General features: G+C 39.5%; 1 protein-coding gene across 1 annotated transcript; it reads left to right on the forward strand.

Annotated features, from left to right (window-relative positions):
* Nucleotides 1-11,604: 11,604 nt before the first annotated feature.
* prlhr2a (prolactin releasing hormone receptor 2a) lies at nt 11,605-18,299 on the forward strand. Its single transcript, XM_030060223.1, has 2 exons — nt 11,605-12,062; nt 17,615-18,299. The coding sequence occupies exons 1-2, from the start codon at nt 11,605-11,607 to the stop codon at nt 18,249-18,251; spliced, it is 1,095 nt and encodes a 364-aa protein (XP_029916083.1). The 3' UTR covers nt 18,252-18,299.
* The last annotated feature ends 528 nt before the right edge of the window (nt 18,300-18,827 follow it).

The following is an 18,827-nucleotide window of genomic DNA, read 5'->3' on the forward strand; positions in this document are numbered from 1 at the left end:
CGTGCTGAGGTACTGAAAACAATCTCTACAAGGTCTCTTCAGTTTGGCACCGTTTGCAATAATCAGTTTATTAGAATTGCAACTGCAGCTAAGGTTAAAAAAAGACAAAGCTTGTAAAGCAAAATACAATAAATCAGTGTCATTTTGAAATAGTGTTATTGTGTTTGGTTTACAACATTGAGTATATAATATATTCATACTGACATATGGCATATGGTAGCGTGTGTGTGTGTGTATATATATATATATATATATATATATATATATATATATATATAAAACATCATTAACTGTTAATCATTTAAAGTTTATTTCCCCCATGTCTGCCTCTGTCTGCTCTGAACACTGTCCATGACTCATAGCTGATGAAAATATTTACCTGTGGGGAATCTGCTCTTAATGTAAGTATCGTTGATGGATGAGTCATTTATGATGAAATAGCCTCATATCTAAGTGGTTCGCTCTCAAGCTACTGTCAGCCACATAAGTTAAAAACATGTGTTAGCATGAAGGAGAGTATGAAAGACGCTGGTGTAATGCAAAGCCAAAATAAATATGATGCCACAATTGCAGAAAAAACAAGTGCACTGCAGTTTGTCAGTTGTTGATTGATTTGCTATAAATCAGTTCCTGTTATGACCCTTCAAAATCAGTAAGGTACATACAGTATTTATTGGTTTTGGTCGGTCACAGGCATCTCTTGGTTGGCACTGTGGTTATTACAATTTTTCTCTTCATCAGTGTGGAAACCACAAGACAATTAGTACTCATACAGCTATGCCAACACTGTACTGTAATAATGACAGAAATAGGTTATTTATACTTAAAACTGTTGTAGTATGTAACAGGCATTTTGCAGTGTTGTTCCGCTTGTGTCCAGCTTGGTATGTACCATTTGAATTAAATAAACCGTAATGTATATTTATGGCCATTTGCTGTAATTTTTATGTTACATGCAATATACTGTAATCTACAACTGATGTGCCCATCTCTGACCACTATTACATAGCATAAGATGAGGAGGGATGTTAAAAACAGCCCGAAAGTAACCTTTACAGATAATAATCCTCCGGAAATCACACATTTGTCGATGCCCTGCAGCTCCATGAATTCCTCTTAGTTGCCATGAAAATCACCCATGTGTATAACCAAAGATACATGTGCTTGAAAAAGGACATTGTGTACATAGCAGATCCCAGCTGCCATTATAAGACAACAGGGTTTACAGAGTAAATAGTCTCGACTGCCACACTGTCACACCTGCTGGGCTTCTGGAAAACATTTCATCTTTAGACCCTTACACAGGTCTACTTACGCATGTCTTGACGCACTTCTCAGGATGGTTACAATGTGTTCCCTTTAGTCAAGAATAAATACTACTCAGAAATTATATATTACATTTCTTCTCATCAACCAGGATTGTGAAGAGGCTGCTGGAATGGGTTCTTTACCAATATCAGCCAAAGTGGCAAAAAAAACAGAACTAGAAATCATCTAACTTTTATTGTATGTATCTCTCAAAGTCATAACTCATGTGGAGGCTACAAAGTAGTGTTGGTGAATAGCTAGATTCCTGTCATAAGGACACTACCGCTTTTCCAAAGTGAAATTTAAATTGCTCAGCTTTCATTGGAGACTTTTGGTGTCACATGGTTTAAATGATGTTGGTCACACTTTACAATACATTTCACTAACTAAAAGGTAACAAATAGTTCTGGCTCACACACTTTTCTGGACACTTTGGGTAATACCATCTCCAGTCATATGCACGGAGTAGTGTACTGAAATATGCATTAACACAGTCAGCCAATCAGGACGGCCTGCTTGGTGTGTACATGGCCTGTACAGTACATAAGGAAGCACATCGAGCACTGCTCACTGAACCCTCTTCAGTGAGCAGTATGTGAGCGGCATAGGTGGAGAGCTCCACCTGTGCTTATAGAGCCAGGGTTAAAATATGTAAAGTCTGTTCTATCTCACACAGGCTCCGCCCTCTACTGGACTCTTTGGGAACAGTGGGTGGAGGCTGTCCCGATTGGCTGATTGCCTTTACGCAGATTTCAGTGAGTTAGTCCATGCGTGTGATTGCAGAGGAAAATAGGCCAATAGAGGGTGGAGCCTGTGTTTGTAATACCAGGATTACAATATCATAACCTTCAGTAACTACGGTACATTCATTTGATGATCTTAAATTACCTATTCAATAACATATGTTTCTGTGCGTGTAACTAATAATTGCTTAATGTTAGAACTTTTCATAAAAAATCGTATAATGATATAATGACCACATTATCAGCTCTGTAATGAGGGTTGCTGCCTATCTTATTAATAGATTCCAACTTCATCTACCTTCTGCAGCATGATAGCAGTACCTGTTGTAGTATCTATTGTACTGTGGTATAACAGCAGTACCTAAAAATTTTTTTTAGGTACTTAATTTTTTTCTTTTTTTTTTGTTAAAGAGATAAGGTTTTTGTACAGCTAGGGCGATATCCTTCAGACCCTCCTTTTCAAGTTGGGAGACCGGCCATTATTGTCACTGTTTAATAGACTGCTGCTCAGTTCTGAGAAATAGCTTGGGGGAAAAAAAAAGGTATTTAATGGATGCACTGGGCCCACTCTTTTCATTTCAGTGGCACTGGCTGAACAATGAGAATAATCAACATCTACCACCACACAGGGCCTGAGCCATTAGCAAGCTGTCTGGAGCCCTTTGCTTTGCATCAGTGACTGTGTTTACATGCACACAATGTCACAGATACAAGCTGATGTTTTAGGTTTTAAGTTCTTATTAGGGATAAGTTGTTTATGTGCATCCTCATATTTCAAATGCAGTTATACCTGCACACCTAAATAAACAGACCCCCACTCTCCCACCCACAACCAAATATTGCAGTAGAAACAACTTAGACTGAAAAAACAAGCAAAATCTAATAATCTGGGGTTATCTCAGCAATCATTTTCACGTTTCAAAGAATCAAAGGGGACCTACAACTGAATAGAATAATATAATAGGACCCAGAATAACACTAGAATACAAATGTGCAGGTAAACACATTGTGTTTTAAAATGTATTTTCCAAAACACTGTACATTAGTGCATTATCCTGAGACTAGATTAGACATCAGCACATGAAGCTTGTTATCAGAAAAACAAGATAAGTCAGTAAGTTGTAAGTGCTGCTGGTTTCTCTGTGTTTTTGTAAATTGTATTGCATTTTTACATTCTTTTCACTAGAGTGTTCACTTATATATACAGCTCTGTGTGTGTGTGTGTGTGTGTGTGTGTGTGTGTGTGTGTGTCTGCACATGCACGTCCATGTGTCTTAATAGTATCTTAATAGTTATGTTTTCATGTCACTCCACCATTGCACTTCATTTTTACTGCTCATTCTCAAAAAGCCCAGCTAGGGATGGGGGTTAAAACCCAGCACTTGCTATAAACTCTATTTGTAGAACATCAACTTCATGTGCTTGTGTAAACCAGCAAAATCTTGCCATGCAAATTTGTACTGTCCCTATTCAAATAAACAGATAAATGAAAACAAACCCAAATGGATCCTCTCCTCATAAAACGCACATCCAAACACTGGCACTGTAACGTTGGCCCTGACACAGTAATCGCTTGCCAAACGAAAGTTGAAATAATTGTCTGTTGAGCTTTAGTCTTGTTCGAGCAGACCTCTTGATTGTCACAGCAAGATGCCCACTGAGGCGGTAAATTTAGTCTACATCAGGTACAGCTGAGTGAACACATTTCCAGAAGAGTAAATTCTCTGACCTGTTTATCGGGCCCATAGGTCTAGTTAGACTTGATATAGATGAGCTGAGGATCGTGATCAATGATTAGCCATGACTCATTTTCAGGCAACAAACACTCGTACCTCCAACAAAAGGAGCCTTCAGTATCACCCAAACGATAATTACTGTGCCTAAATATCCCTAGGCAACATAATATTTCATTTAAAGTGCAAGTGGAACAAAAGGCGAATTATTTGACCCCAATCCTACGCTGTAATAATCGTAATTAAGAGGGGATAGCACTTCAGTTGCAGACGTCATCCTATGAATAGCTTTAATTCTCTGGACAGGGAAAGCTGTCACCGAGACTAGCCACAAAAGAGTCCCTTGAAATTTATTGATATATCACACCACTCTGTTGAAGCCATTTTCCCAAAGCCTTCAGTATTTGGCTGAATAGTGATCTGTCTGTTGCTCTAAAACAGAGTGACTTTTGTTGAACAAACCTCCTATGTCAACATAAAAATGAGTCCCCAGGAAAAAAATGTGGTGCGTTAAACCATCAATGTAGACTGTAGCCTTTGGTTTGTGCTGATGACTGAGAACTGGGTTACCAGAGATTTTAGCAGTTTCACTATAAACTATTTTCGCTTTTTGCATTTCAAAAGGCTACCAAATAAAACCCTGCAGGCATCAGCAAGTATTAAGTCCTACATTTTGTATTCAGTCCTTGACCTAAAGGAGGTTCAGCATATGACCCAATAGGTCAGAGAATCTATAATGGAAAACAGCTGTTCTTCAAAGACATTTCATACGACTCCAAGAGATAACAGGAGACACCTTTTCTTGGATCATATCCAAGCTTGACTTTATCCACGGAGTGCTCACTTAGCATGAAGCTTCCTGATGCTTAACGGTGTGGAGAAAGCATGAACAAATTAAAATTTTTCAAATCAATGAGCGTACAAGTGCAACTTTTATGAATTTAAGATTTTTATACTGAGGTAGATAGTGAGGGAATACCTCCCCCTTTCACTGATCTTCAAATTACAGCTGCAGGCTTTCTTCAAACAGGAAAGTTTCCAGTTCGGGGGAAAATCTATTTCACAGTCTGTGCCCCACAACTATACAGATTCAATGATGTACGTCTGGTGGTTGGTAGGGCTATGGAAGGCATTTGACTTCATTCCAGTGCTCATGAAAGCAATCTTGAATTTGTTTGTTAAAGTAGTTTGTAAAGTGTACATGGGGCCATTACCATCTTGGAATATAGAGACACCATGAGGGAAAAGTGTTGGTACCGTTAGTAACGTGATAAAATGGCATAATAATCCTTGTCCTTTATATGAGTGCAGAGTAATCATCAAATCTAATGACAGCCACAACATGGCTGCCCTAGCATTAAAGATCTACCATCATGCATAAAAATTGGCGCGGAGGGTTGAAGCAATCATTTGGCTCTCTAAATCTAGATGTAGGAGGAAAGGATGAAAGACATCTCATCAGCTCCTGTTACTTTTATCCATTGTTCACAGTTCCAGGTTTTGCGCCCTTTACAACAAGATATGTGTTTGTGCACCAGCTGAGGGTGGAAATAGCTTCCAAATGAGGTCCCTCTCTCAAACTCACACCATACAGTTTCTGTCAATGCAGTGTCACAGTTATGTTGACTCATTTCTGTGATAATTTCCATAATCTATCTCTGACGGTCAAGATCAACTTGTGAATCCTGTTACTTTATTCAAATGCAGTCTCTCTGTGTTTGGCATGTGTTGCCAGGATGATCAAGAGTGTTTCTCTTAATGTGTTCAGTAATTTCAGTAAGAAGTTCATTAATCTTCAGTTTTTGTGACCAATGCACTAGCAATTTGTGCACCAAAAAGGAGACGTCTTAAAGTTTCTTTTCAACATCAAAGCGGTGATTGTCAGAATCCTTTTAAAGCTGGCTCATATTGCTAATTGGCCTTTGGAATTACTTCAAAGTTAAAATACCTTTTCTTGCACCCCTCCCAATGTTGTCCACACTGTGTACATGAAAGGGCTGAGGACCAATGTGCAGATTCTCAGAATCAGTGAAAGGCACTCGGCTACTATAAGGCCAATAAGGATAAATTAAGCCACAGGATTGTTCCTCTTCTGTGTGCTTGATGTAGCTTATTTGGCCATGCACTATATATACATAAGGTGGAAAAAAGTTTTGGGACACCCCCTGCATTTGTGAAATATTGCATTAAGAATCACTCTTAGGTCTTCAAGTGCAATTTCTTTTAGTACAGTCACAGCCAAAATACTAAACAAATCCTAAAAAAAGCCATTAAAAACTTAAAACTGATTGGTTCCATAAAAATACATAAGAAATTTTGAGTATTAGGTCATTTTGGTACCAGTGATGAAGGTCGTTCTTTTTATTAAAAGACACAATTTTTGTTGCCAAGCTTCGTGTCTATATAAAGCCAGCACATTTGAAAGTTCTTCAGACACAAAAATGGCTAAAACAAGGAACCTAATGCAGGAAACACGTGTGAAGATAAAGATTCTCAGCCAGGAAGGGTACAGCTGCTGCCAGATAGCCAGGAAGTACAGATGCAGTACTTCAGCAGTTGGATACACTCTGCAGAAATACAGATGAACCAACAGCTTGGAAGACAAACCAAGATCTGGGCGTCCAAGGGTTTCTTCAGCAAGAAATGACCGCATCCTGATCCGCATGTGCAAGCAAAACCGCCGAATGACATCACAGGAGCCTCAGCATCAGTGGTCAAACCAAACTGGTGTCCAGTGTTCCACCCGCACTGTACATGGCCGACTTTTAGATCACAGCTTAAGGTCCTACAAGGCTATCAAGAAGCCCCTGATCAATGAGAGACAGAGGTTAGCCCGGCGTCGTTGGGCCCAGGCACACAAGAACTGGACAGGCAGGAATTGGAAGAAGATTCTGTGGTCAGAAGAATTTGTCAAGAATTTAGTTTTGTTAGTTTTTATTGTAAACAATAAACAAAAAAAATATAATTTGTATTTGTTTGTATCTGTCTAATGCAGCCACACCTTTGGAAACACAAAAAAGATTTTTCCACAAATATTTCATGATAATATTTGAGATTGTATAAAATTTTAAGGGTGTCCGAAAACTTTTTTTCCACCACTGTACATACATATACATAAATATATAGATTATGTCCAAAGAACAACAGAACTCTGAATTTATGTATTTGCTGTTACACTTGGTGAACTGCTAGAGCAACAACAGTTCCTTCAGAGGCTTACTAGTTTAGCAATAGAGAAATTAAGCCCATGATGTCAACAGCTAGACTAAACATGACAAACAATAGGGTATGATAACTCATATGGTATCTATGTAGTTAGTGGCTAAGTGTCCTTGTTCCAGCCAGTTCTGAAACAAGCTATGTTCACATAGTCCTAACGGCCACAAACACTCAGTGCATGTGGATGTAGAAGTGGTGAGAGTTAACCTCTATTGATTACAACCAAAGCCTTATAACTTTAAATTGGTTTCCTCAAGCCTCAGACACATAATGAATGCAGTGGTCACTGTGAATACCACACCAGGATCTCCTCAGCAGACCTGACCCTCTTACATCACAGTGGGCTACTGATTGAGACTAATGCCAGCATATAGCAACAGTTGATTTGCCAATGAGCTGGGTTGTTTTCAAGGGAAACCTTGTGGGATCTGGAACAAATAAGGCATCAAATCTCATGCCTGGAGCTAGATTTCAGTGATTGTGCCACTCAGATCTTGATGTAGCCTGCCAGCATTCAAACATAGTCTCAGATGTCACAACTGTGTCTAAACAAATTACCCCACATCATCCTATAGAGCAGCGTTTGATGCGCTGACGTTTGAGACTTGGCTGAGTCACAGTACCACAACAGCACATTTTGACCTATTGTTGCACAAAGTGCTAATAAGGTGTTGCAGGACCTAGATCATAATATGACACCAACCTTAGCCTATGACCTCCCATAACTTCCTCTAATTGAATTTTTATGGGATACTGTGGAGTAAGTCTAGAAAACAAGCACTGAGATGACCCCCCTTAACGATAATGAATTTTTACTTAAACATAATAATACAAAAACAATCAGATGTGTTTTATGACTTAAAATTGCTTAAATAATGGAAATATTTGTATAAAGGTTTTATAAATGGGACTAGTTGGTAAATTGTTGCAATTGGGCAATAATGTGCAATCGTGGAAAGGACCAGAAAATGTTGTTTGTTTTTTTTTTTTTTCTCTAAAAACATCCTTTAATTGAAAACATGACAAATCAAATCCAACTTACTGAAATGTGTAGCCCAATATTTACACAATTAAATTAATATAAGTTCAATCATTATTAAGAATGTACTGGGAGAAGGAGAAAATCACAGGCACTGCTTTTGTATTCTCCTTTTTCGTGGTGTTTGAACTCCTTCCAACTACACTCCAGCAAACCACCCTTTTTTGTGTCACTGGGATAAGGGAAAATACCGCCTCATAACTACCTTCTCCAGTGCTTGGACTTGGGTGAAAACCTGGAGTGGGTAAACTGCGGAGTAGGCACAAAACCAGCACGGGTAAACAGTGGGAGTAACTCTTAAGGTGGGGTAGTCACCCTAACCCTGCAGCAATCCTGGACCTCCAGGACCAGACACCCAGCCCTGACCACCAGCCATGGCATCTCTCTCTTCCAGCTTCACTTCCATATTCATATAGAGTCACCATATGACAGCAAATTCATTTTACCATTATCACATCTAAACTGTTTTTAATCATGGAAAATAAAAGTTAACCAACCCCAGATAGCAAGCTATTTCATTTATTTTCTTGAGGGAATTTTTACCTGAATATTGAACAATTGGACAACTTTGGGAGCCCTTGGATCATGACAGTCTCAGTGTCATGAGTCCAAAAGGAGTACAAACACCACTTCTTGGTCCTGTGATGGTATCAATTAGCCTCAAGTTAAAATTTAAAGTCAAAGTCTCCCCTTTTACAGTTAAAGAGCAAACCATGGATTTTTTTTATTGCTTCCTTTTAGTAAAACTGAGATAAATAAATTATTGACATTTGGCAACACCATGCAGTACAAGTTTAGAAAAAGTAGGCTATCCTCTAATGCATTTTAAATGACTATTACACAACTATCACATCAAAACTTTATGGTAATAAGTGACAGCACATCAAATAATATGGATGAGCATGAAAACCAGTATTCAGCTGATCTTACTGGAATACTGAAATGGCCAGTCACATTTTTCTCTGGTTGAAGCAGGCAGGCAGGAGCAGTCTATGGACACTAGAAAGCATCACAAACATCTTCAGTGATCACTGCTCTGTCAGTCGACTTTCAATGCGTGATACTGCGCGACCCATCAGGCGGACTGCACCTGTTGATTGCCTAGCAACACCACACACTTAGGCTACGCTCAGTGGCATGCAAATAATATATTCAATGGTCAAATAACTGCGTTTTGAAATACCACGGACGCCAAAGCTTCAAACGGACTCTGCAGTGCGTTCACCTTCACGTCCATGCATTCATTTCTGCGAGAGGCGCGCATCTCTCCAGAGGCGCACAGACCTGCAGCTCTGGACTGACGGCAGAGGGCTTCTGCACATCTGACGCTCAAGGATAGCAGCAACCAGCAATTATACTGAACTATCAAAATACGGTAAGCATGCTACTTTTTCCAGTTCCTGATCTACATTAGGCAATTGTTTTGTTCCCAAAATGCAGTTTACTAAAATCAACTGTAAAGGGACTTGCAGTGTGTTTGTGTTACTAAATAGTGAGTTAAAAGTGACCCTGTTTTTATATCCTTGGTGTCCTTCATGTCATCCCTATAATATACAGGAACTCTGCTGTGATATTTGTATAGCTCCCCTTTTAAAATTTACCTTAGGGTTACTGTAAAAAAAAAAAAAAAAAAAAAAAAAAAAAAAGGTTGCAGCAAATTGATATTTATTTTTCTTCCTTTGCAGGCAGGGTGCAACAAAAAAAAAAAAAAAAAAAAAAAAAAGATTTACCGTGTTTATTTGGCAGAGGAAGCAGGTGTTTGTTAAAATCTGCGTTTTTAGTTTCCTGGCCGTGAATGTTATTGGGCAGAGCAGATGAACTGTAAGCCAAAAATCAGGATGATGCACAAAATCATCGACTTGCCAGATGAATTTGTTCCCGTGCACAAATAAGACTGTTTTTCCTGCACTGGGGATCAATGCAGAAGGCTCACCAGCCTGTTGCAAAGTACAGAGTTTAATATGCCTGATTAATTGCTTGGTTTTTCTCAACAATTTCATTGCGAATATATCAGGTTTACTTTCTTGAGATGAATGCTGCCTTCCACACAAAACAGTGGAAAAGCAGAGAACAATAATAGGAAATCCCCTACTTTGTCTCTAAGGATTATTATTATTATTATTATTATTATTTAATTGGGATGACATAGTTAGTTTACCTCTGATGTGAAGCAACCAGAGCCTAATATCATATCTTCAGATTATGTTCCAACCTATTCTCAGTTTTCCATTGGCGGCTGTGTTCAGTCCACATGCCTGTATCTGTGCTACCCATTGCAGCAATGCATGCCAGAGCACCTGAACAACAGCATTATGGTGGTGAATGAGTAGAGAAAATGCAGATAATTGCAACAGAGAGATCCGAGACTTAACAGGATAATCATTTTTCATCTGTCAGCCTTTCATAAAATGTCCCTTGTTCTCAGTAATACTGAGGAGCTCCTCTACAGTGTAATTCTCTAAATCCTAAATGTGTCTGGCAGCTTCCAATTCAATTTGTGCTTTGGCTTTTCTCTCTCTCCCTTTTTATTTTCCAAGGTTCCCTTCTCATGAACACACTCATGAACAATGAGAGAGGATTAGGCAGATTAAAATGTTCATTCACTCCGATGGTGAGGAGAAAGATCCTGATCTAGAGTAGTTGAAGCTTTGCTGCATCATTTCAGGATTACAAGGCACTATGGAACCCCAACAAACTAGCACAAACCTGTTAACCTGGCAAACTCCCCTGTCTTGTCTCTTTTGTTATGTGACATGTTTGTTTGGGACTTTGAATTGCAAATTGCAATGCATTGGATGTGTAAATACGGTGCATTGGCCTACTTGTGTTCAATGCTCGTGCTGGTGTAATCATAGAATTCAGGGATTAATCTAATCTGTGCATAAAATATAAAGATCTTGCCACACACAGGTAATGTGCAATAAAAAGCAGTATGCTATGAGAATCAGAAGTATTAGAAAGGCCCCTGGTTTAGCAAATGTGACTGGCAACCTACACTTGAACAATAAATCCCACCCTCCGGGTCTCCAAGCAGAAATAAAAGAAGTAATTACTGTTTAATAATAGCTGACTGGCACCTAATTGTATTGTACTACAATATATTATATTACTCTACTGTATACTGTCTTTTATATCATACTTGTATCTTAATTAATTTAGGTTGGTCAGTTAAGTGGTTTTCCTTTTGTTCTGGGCTGCACAGGACAGGAACTATAAAAATGTGACACTGGAAGAACGTCAATCAAACTGTGAGGGCTTATTCATTAAAGCATCCATGCATAGCTTATCTGCACTTGCCCAGGAGTGCAATTCAAAGTAATTTATGTATTTATTTATTTATTTATTGTGACTGGCTTTCATGAGCAGTCCATAATTTTACCACAGTGATCAATTTGTATTCATCAGTCATGCTCAGAGAGTGATCATGGTCTTGTGCATGAATGCCACTGGGAACATGCAACAACTGATGTTTAACTGCACACTTTGTAGGATCCATAATGTGTATATCTTTATAATAATCCCAGTTTCTTTCTTCCAGTACCATTCTTCTTGGCTCTCTGGGATGGAAGGCATGGGCAGCGGCTGGGCAGCAGAGCTTACCCCCTCATGTGTGGGTGATGTGGAAGGGAACGACACAGGTCAGGTCTTTGAGGTGGCTCTGCAGAATGGCTCCTCCAAGCGCAGCCCCCAGTTTGTAGGGGTGGAGCTGCTGCAGTCCTTCAAGCTGCTCATCATCCCCTGCTACACCCTCGTGGTGCTGGTGGGCGTCTTTGGCAACTACCTGCTCCTTTATGTCATCTGCCGCACCCGCAAGATGCACAACGTCACCAACTTTTTCATCGGCAACCTCGCCTTCTCCGACATGCTGATGTGTGCTACGTGCGTCCCGTTTACATTGGCCTACGCCTTCAACCCCCGTGGGTGGGTCTTTGGCCGCTTCATGTGCTACCTGGTGTATCTCATCCAGCCAGTGACAGTATATGTGTCTGTCTTCACGCTTACCGCTATTGGCGTAGACAGGTAAGTCCTGGCCTGAGTGACTGTAGACTATTATAAGAAATCTCTTGAAAATTAATAGAGTGGGTTTCCTATAAGCTTACTGGCATGCATTTGTCTGCCCTGCATTAAACGAAAAAATCCTGTAAGGTGCTCATCTCAGATGAGTGCTGGAATAGAGTGCATTCATACTCCTCAGCAGGAAGCATTATTTGAAAACATATCTCTGTACATTAGAAAGCCTTTTGCAGTTTGAAAACATACCTATTTAGTATACCCTCTGCATTTGCTATATAATATACATGGTTCAGATTCAGATTCAGATATACTTTAGTGTCATTCAAACATGGAAAAAACATGAAAAAAACATGGAAGAACAAAAAGTGTCTCCCAGGACCAGTGAATAATAATAGATAAATAATAACCTAAAAACCAATAAGTTAAAATATATAATAAATAAAACATATAACAAATCATGTGTAAACTGCAACATGTGGGATAAAGTGGTGGAGAGGTGCAGAGAACAGTTCATAGCCCAGAGTTCACTATCTGGGCTATGAACACACCAAATGGTGTGTTGATAGCAATAATAAATAATACCCCATGGAATAATGACCCTTACTATGAATGGCATATTACATGGCAAAGGCAAATAAAAGTGTATTAGGGCTTTGGGCTGGTTATAAAAAAGGCTTAGTCTGGCTTCACATGGTGTACCTGCACCTTTAGTTCCATGCAGCTAGTTGTTTTTTCAAGTTCCTCATGAAAGCCATCTTTTAAAAATCATGAATTGGGCTTGCGTCTCCATTTTTGAATGTTTCCTATGGGTTTGGTGACAGAGCAACTGTAAAACATTAGTTTGCAGACTGCAGCTAATTACATGGAAGTTGCATTGTGCGAACAAAGGCTTATTAGATTTACATTTTCTTTTAATAATCTCCATTCTGCTGCATAATGTAACAAAAGGCTAATTCTAGGTCCTGTCAAGTAGGCTAGTTTACAGTTTTGGTGTGTGATCTGTGTCTTTTTCTCTATATGCTGAATGGCTTGTGATGCTAAAAAAACACAAAACTGACGGAAATACAGTGGATGGAACATGATGGAAAGACCTAACAACATAGGATTACCATCTACCTGTACATAATAAGACACTGGGTCACGCTTTGCTTTCAGAGCAGCTGGAATAGTCATTGAATACTGTAATGAGAGTCTCGAATCTGTGGGATACAGGGTCCCTCTTCAAGAAGGAAAACGTACTGCTCTTTGAAGGATGATAGAGATGGAAATATACACCTCATATTCTGTGCCTTCTGAACCTCTCATAAAGATTCAATGATGTTTAGATCTGTTGCTTGGGGAGGCCATCAAAGATTATTGAGTTCATTCTGGTTCTCATGAAACCACTTTGACATTTTTTTTTTTAGCAGTGTTAAAGGTGATTTATGATCTTAGGTTGTAGGGACATATTAGGCAGAGGTGTAGTGGTGTGTATACACAGGTTTATGGTACATACCCGCCTCAACAGGGATATTTACTGCATACCAACCTAAAAACAGCCACTAACGTGCACCAGTCACTGGTGTAGTGATGTGTTTATGCAGATAAAGGCCTTCAGGCATTTACTGCCTATTTACTATATATTTCTGTATATTTACAGCTACCTAATGAATGAATTAATTAAACAGAGTATCAGTGTCTGTCTAGTGGAGGAAGGCTGTAGACGATGAAATCCTGTTACAACTAAACTTTCACTAGCCTCTGTTATGTGAGTCTTCACTGCTGTGTTGTCTGCTCTCCTGTCTCCTTTTACAATGACAACCAATCAGGACAGGGCAAAGCAAAGCTCACCAGGCTAAGCATGTGTGTAGTGTTGTGTGTGTGTGTGTGTGTGTGTGTGTGTGTGTCAGAGGCTTTGCCTCAGTCCTATAATTGTTAGTTTGTGGTTTCACAGACTTAGTGCTACAATGTCCAAGGTTGTGCATCTCTCCTATTCTTAAGAGAATACAGACTGCTACTCATTTTCATCCATCTTTTTTTAAAGTTTTAGTTTCTGCTAAGTAACAGAATATTTTGATAAACACTTTCAGTAAGAGCTTAAATAATGTTAAGTGTTTCCTTCTGTCTCTTTATTGTTTGATATCAATCACCTTTCCTTCTGAAGCTGTGCAGCTTTCTAAAACCCTTAGAGAAGTGCACAGATTGATGTGCACTTGATTAATATAAAGTAAATCCTATAATAGAGAAAACTTGGGATATTTTTTGTGAAAAGCTGAGCTTTATGAAAATGTAATTGAAAAATGAACTGAAATGCTTGTGCTTAAGAAAAAGAAAGTTTTTTTATTAGTTGTATAAGGCAGTGCAACAGAGCTTGCTTTTGATCCCTTAGTTATGCATGGGATTGCAGTGTATGTTTGTGTGTGAGAGTGCATGTTGTGATGGAAATCACAGTATACCCACCTACCCACTGATATTGGGGAACACGGTTTGTGCCACAGAGTGACATTATTCCATGAAACGGCCTCTTAATCCTGATGCAAACATGCAGATCAGACGTGACTCCCAGAGGACGGTTGCCCATACCTCTGCATATCCATCCACCACAGTTGGCATCACACACCAAGCACACTGGCTCTCTCAGAATGTAAACCTGTCACACACTGTGGCACACAGGGCACAATCTGTGTTACTCATCTTGCTGATGTTCATGCTCATGCCAACGAGCTGATCAAATTTCACTGGTTGCAGTGACATCACAAGACTTTGTTGGGAAAGCATTTTTTTCCCCACAACTCTGCTGTTAGAACATTTAACAGAATGGCTGCAAATTGGCTCTAACACACGTTCTTGTGTCAGCCAACACTGCTGGAACACTTCTGGTAAACACTGATGGGTTGTGTCTCATTTTTAAAATTTGAATTAGACATTTATGAAATAACAGATCAAGTCAAACATTTTCACTGTGGCCCTGGAAAAAATATGGATATTTTTTTCAACGGTCCAGGACAAACTTCATCATGATTAGCATGACGACCCTGGACACACATTATAATGATACTCCAGCACTAACTTTGTCATAATGGCCCTGGACAAAACTTTACAATGACGGTTCTGGACCAACTTCACTTTAAAAACATTTGTTATTATTTAATAATGATGACAACTTTTAGCTGATGAAAATAATGTTTTAGTGTCTCTTGATACTAAACAAAACAAGAACAACAAATGATACAAATAAAATGGATGAAATGAACTGACAGATTCAAAGGAGCGTTCACCAAATAGCCTTGAATAAAAAACAAAAATGGCCTAATTCTAGATTTGTCTTTTAGAAAGACATTTCCATGCGTTACAAGCACAAGCCACTCTGCTTGTAGCTGACAAACAGGAGTGGCGCTTCTAGCTGGCTCAATTTAGTTAAAGTTAGTTTTAATGACCTGTAGATGCTTGGTTGGCAATTAGCCCAGGATTTCACAATTTTCAGTTGATGTCGGTCAGTGTTTTGTGTTTTGTGACCAAAAACCTCTCCTGGTGAGTATGTTCCCTGAAAAATAATTATCACTGCAGGCAGGTAGGTGATTTGCTATATTTTAATAGGGGGGATGGCCCAATGAGAGCACCTACAGCTCTTACACCACCACCAACACACACACACACACACACACACACACACACAACCATGTGCACCTCCCAAGGGACATTGTTGCAAGACGCATTAACCATGACTGTGACATTTCTAATTCTACAGTTCCATTTTATCCACTTATCTTGCTCTTCCTACTACAACTATCTTTTATAACCGAGTATTTAAGTAAAGAGAAAAAAAAAGCTTTAAATGTTATACAGCAGACTGAGTTTATTCAGGCAAGGTTTTCTCATATGTCTCACAGTGCACGACAAGCAGGGCCATATTAAGTTACATAACCCACATGACCCCTTGGAATTTTTTTTACCATCTGATTTCCTTGATGGAAACACAATGAACATTGTGCAAAACAGAAAAGAGAACATTATAGCCTAAAATAGTGAGTTAAAGTTAGTCAATGTTGGAAAAACCACTCTGACACACTGAGAACACACTGAGAAAACAGTGGTACATTACTGAAAACAATTTGAAATATTTACACCCCTGAAATAAGCAGCAAAGGGAGTTGGATGTATGAGTAAAGAATATGTTAGTATTTGTGTTCTCTGTGAAAATGATCCAAACAGACCCCATAGTGGCTCAGAGTCGTGCTTGTGCTGTTTGTTTCACATGCTCTTGTCTGAAGGTTGATAGCCAAGACCTCACATAATAAAAGGTATCACAGGAGGACCAACACATTTATTGATATTTTAAGACATTATTTAATATTTTATATTTATTCCTTTATAATTAGGACCTCAGTATGATCATATAGGCCTAGATTGATTCAATTCTTACAACTGTGATTAGAATTTTGATTTAATAGACCTGTTATTAGGCTAAATACATTTTTTGTGTGGACCTATTTTTTATGCGATGTGAACATGAAGAATTTTAATAATGTTCATTTTTCAAAACACACCGTAGTTTTTAGCGTGTAAACTTGACCTGGAAAGCCTTGAGAATACTGCTCCTCTTTGCTAATGCAGTTTGTCCATGTTTGACCTTTTCTGCGATTTTCAAAGCTGTTCTCTCTGCAACATTGCAAACAAACAAACAAACCAGCAGCCAGTCTCGGATGGGTTCCATTAAATGTAAGGCTGGAGGAGATGCTGCAGCTGTGAAATCGCTCTGTAAGTGCCTCTCAGTTACATCACTGTCCTGTCTGGCAATTTTAAGAGAGGCCAAGCTCCAATATGTGTATATGAACACATTAAGTCGTAATTGTAATTTAATACAGAAACTGATGGATGGCTTCAAACACAAAATTAGAATTTTTTTTTTTTTTAATAAAAGAGAAAGGTCTCTGTGCACTACACTTATGTGGCATATTGCCCTTGAAGCAGGGAAGTTCAAATATGTTAGTGCAGAATGTTGAGTGTGTTTGCTTGTGACACTGAGAATAAAATGCAGTTTATGTTTTACTGCACTTTATGAGTATTTGACGTGACCACTGTATGAGGTTGTGCAATTTAAAAATCCTGGGCTGCACTGCGGTCTCATAAAAATGATGAGCTGTAATGGCTTTTTTTCCCCTCCATTAAGTGTTTAAGATGAGCAAGTTTTATATTGGAAGCCTGCAGATAGGCTAAACTTTGCTTGAAATTGTTTGTTTTGTGAATTAGAAATTGTCAGTTGTAATTGCATGCCCATTTTAGGCTACACTGTGTTAGTATTTCTGGTGATTATATGGTTGGCTGGCCTCACATTGCAGCTGGAAGATAGTGTCTTCTCAGGCCATGCGGGGAATGAATTACAATTCATTCATTTATTCATTCAGTGACCTCTTGAAAGCTGTCATATTGGCAGCCTTTGTGATTGTGATTTAGTTACTCAAAAATTGAAGTTTTCCATTATTTTGTCCGTCTCTGTATATGTGAGAGAAATCTGACACGCTAATCTAATCTGATGTAATCTAATCCTTTTGTTTATCCTCCTCTCCTCTTCTATTTAGATATTACGCCACAGTGCACCCTCTGAAAAAGCGCATCTCGGTCTTGGCGTGCACCTACCTCCTGTCCGGGGTTTGGCTGCTGTCCTGCGGCCTGGTGGCGCCAGCCGTGGCTCACACCTACCATGTGGAGTTCAAGAATGAGGGCTTCACCATCTGCGAGGAGTTCTGGATGGGCCAGGAGAAGGAGCGGCTGGCCTACGCGTACAGCACACTCTTCATCACCTACGTCCTACCCCTGTCGGCTCTCTGCATCTCTTACCTGTGCATCTCCGTCAAACTGCGGAACTGCGTCGTACCCGGCCATCGCACCCAGAGCCAGGCGGAGGCGCAGCGCGTACGCAAGCGCAAAACCTTCCGTCTGGTGAGCCTGGTCGTGGCGGCCTTTGGTTTCTGCTGGATGCCCATCAGTGTGTTCAACATCCTGCGTGATATTGACATCAACCTGATCGATAAGCGCTACTTCTTGCTGATTCAGCTGCTGTGTCACCTGTGTGCCATGAGCTCCTCCTGCTGCAACCCGTTCCTTTACGCCTGGCTGCACGACCGCTTCCGCGCCGAGCTGCGCAAAATGTTCACATGCCACCACCGCATCGGCATCCCGGCCAACAACGGTGCCACGGCCAGCGTGGTGCTGTAAGGCTCCGGTTATTCATACAGCTGTTGTAGATAATTTTGGACAGTGTAAAGGACGAAAGAAGAGACAGAATGAGATGGGTAGAATCACATAGGCCTAAAGTGAAAGTGATTAACTCCATTTCCATTTTGACTGGATTTTAGATTGCCCATGAGGGTTTCGTTGCGTTATCCAATTGGAAGGTGATGCATAAAGTTATGTAAATAGTCCAAATTTGTATTTTGATATGCTGTTTTCTGTGTTGAGTTTAGAGAGAGAGGGAGAGTAAAGTATTACTGAGTGTGTACCCTCAGTAAGCAACCATTATGTATGTGGGCGGCAAGGCCTTCCTCAAAGTATGGTAATCAGATGTAGACAGATAGATGACATCAAGTACTTTGGTATTTCAAAAAGAATGCTTCAGGCTACTATGTCTCCATGGCTACAGGCACTCCCCTATTCATTTCTGTCTACACAAAAATATGCTTAACATCATGTGAGGCAAACTTTGGGTTTATTTAACATAAAATAAACAGCTGTCAGTAAGAAAACTGGTATGGGTTTTTGAAGAAAATGGATACACACAGATAAGCTGTATGT

This window comes from Myripristis murdjan, chromosome 9 (genome assembly GCF_902150065.1).
Source record: "Myripristis murdjan chromosome 9, fMyrMur1.1, whole genome shotgun sequence".
Taxonomy (NCBI): Eukaryota; Metazoa; Chordata; class Actinopteri; order Holocentriformes; family Holocentridae; genus Myripristis; species Myripristis murdjan.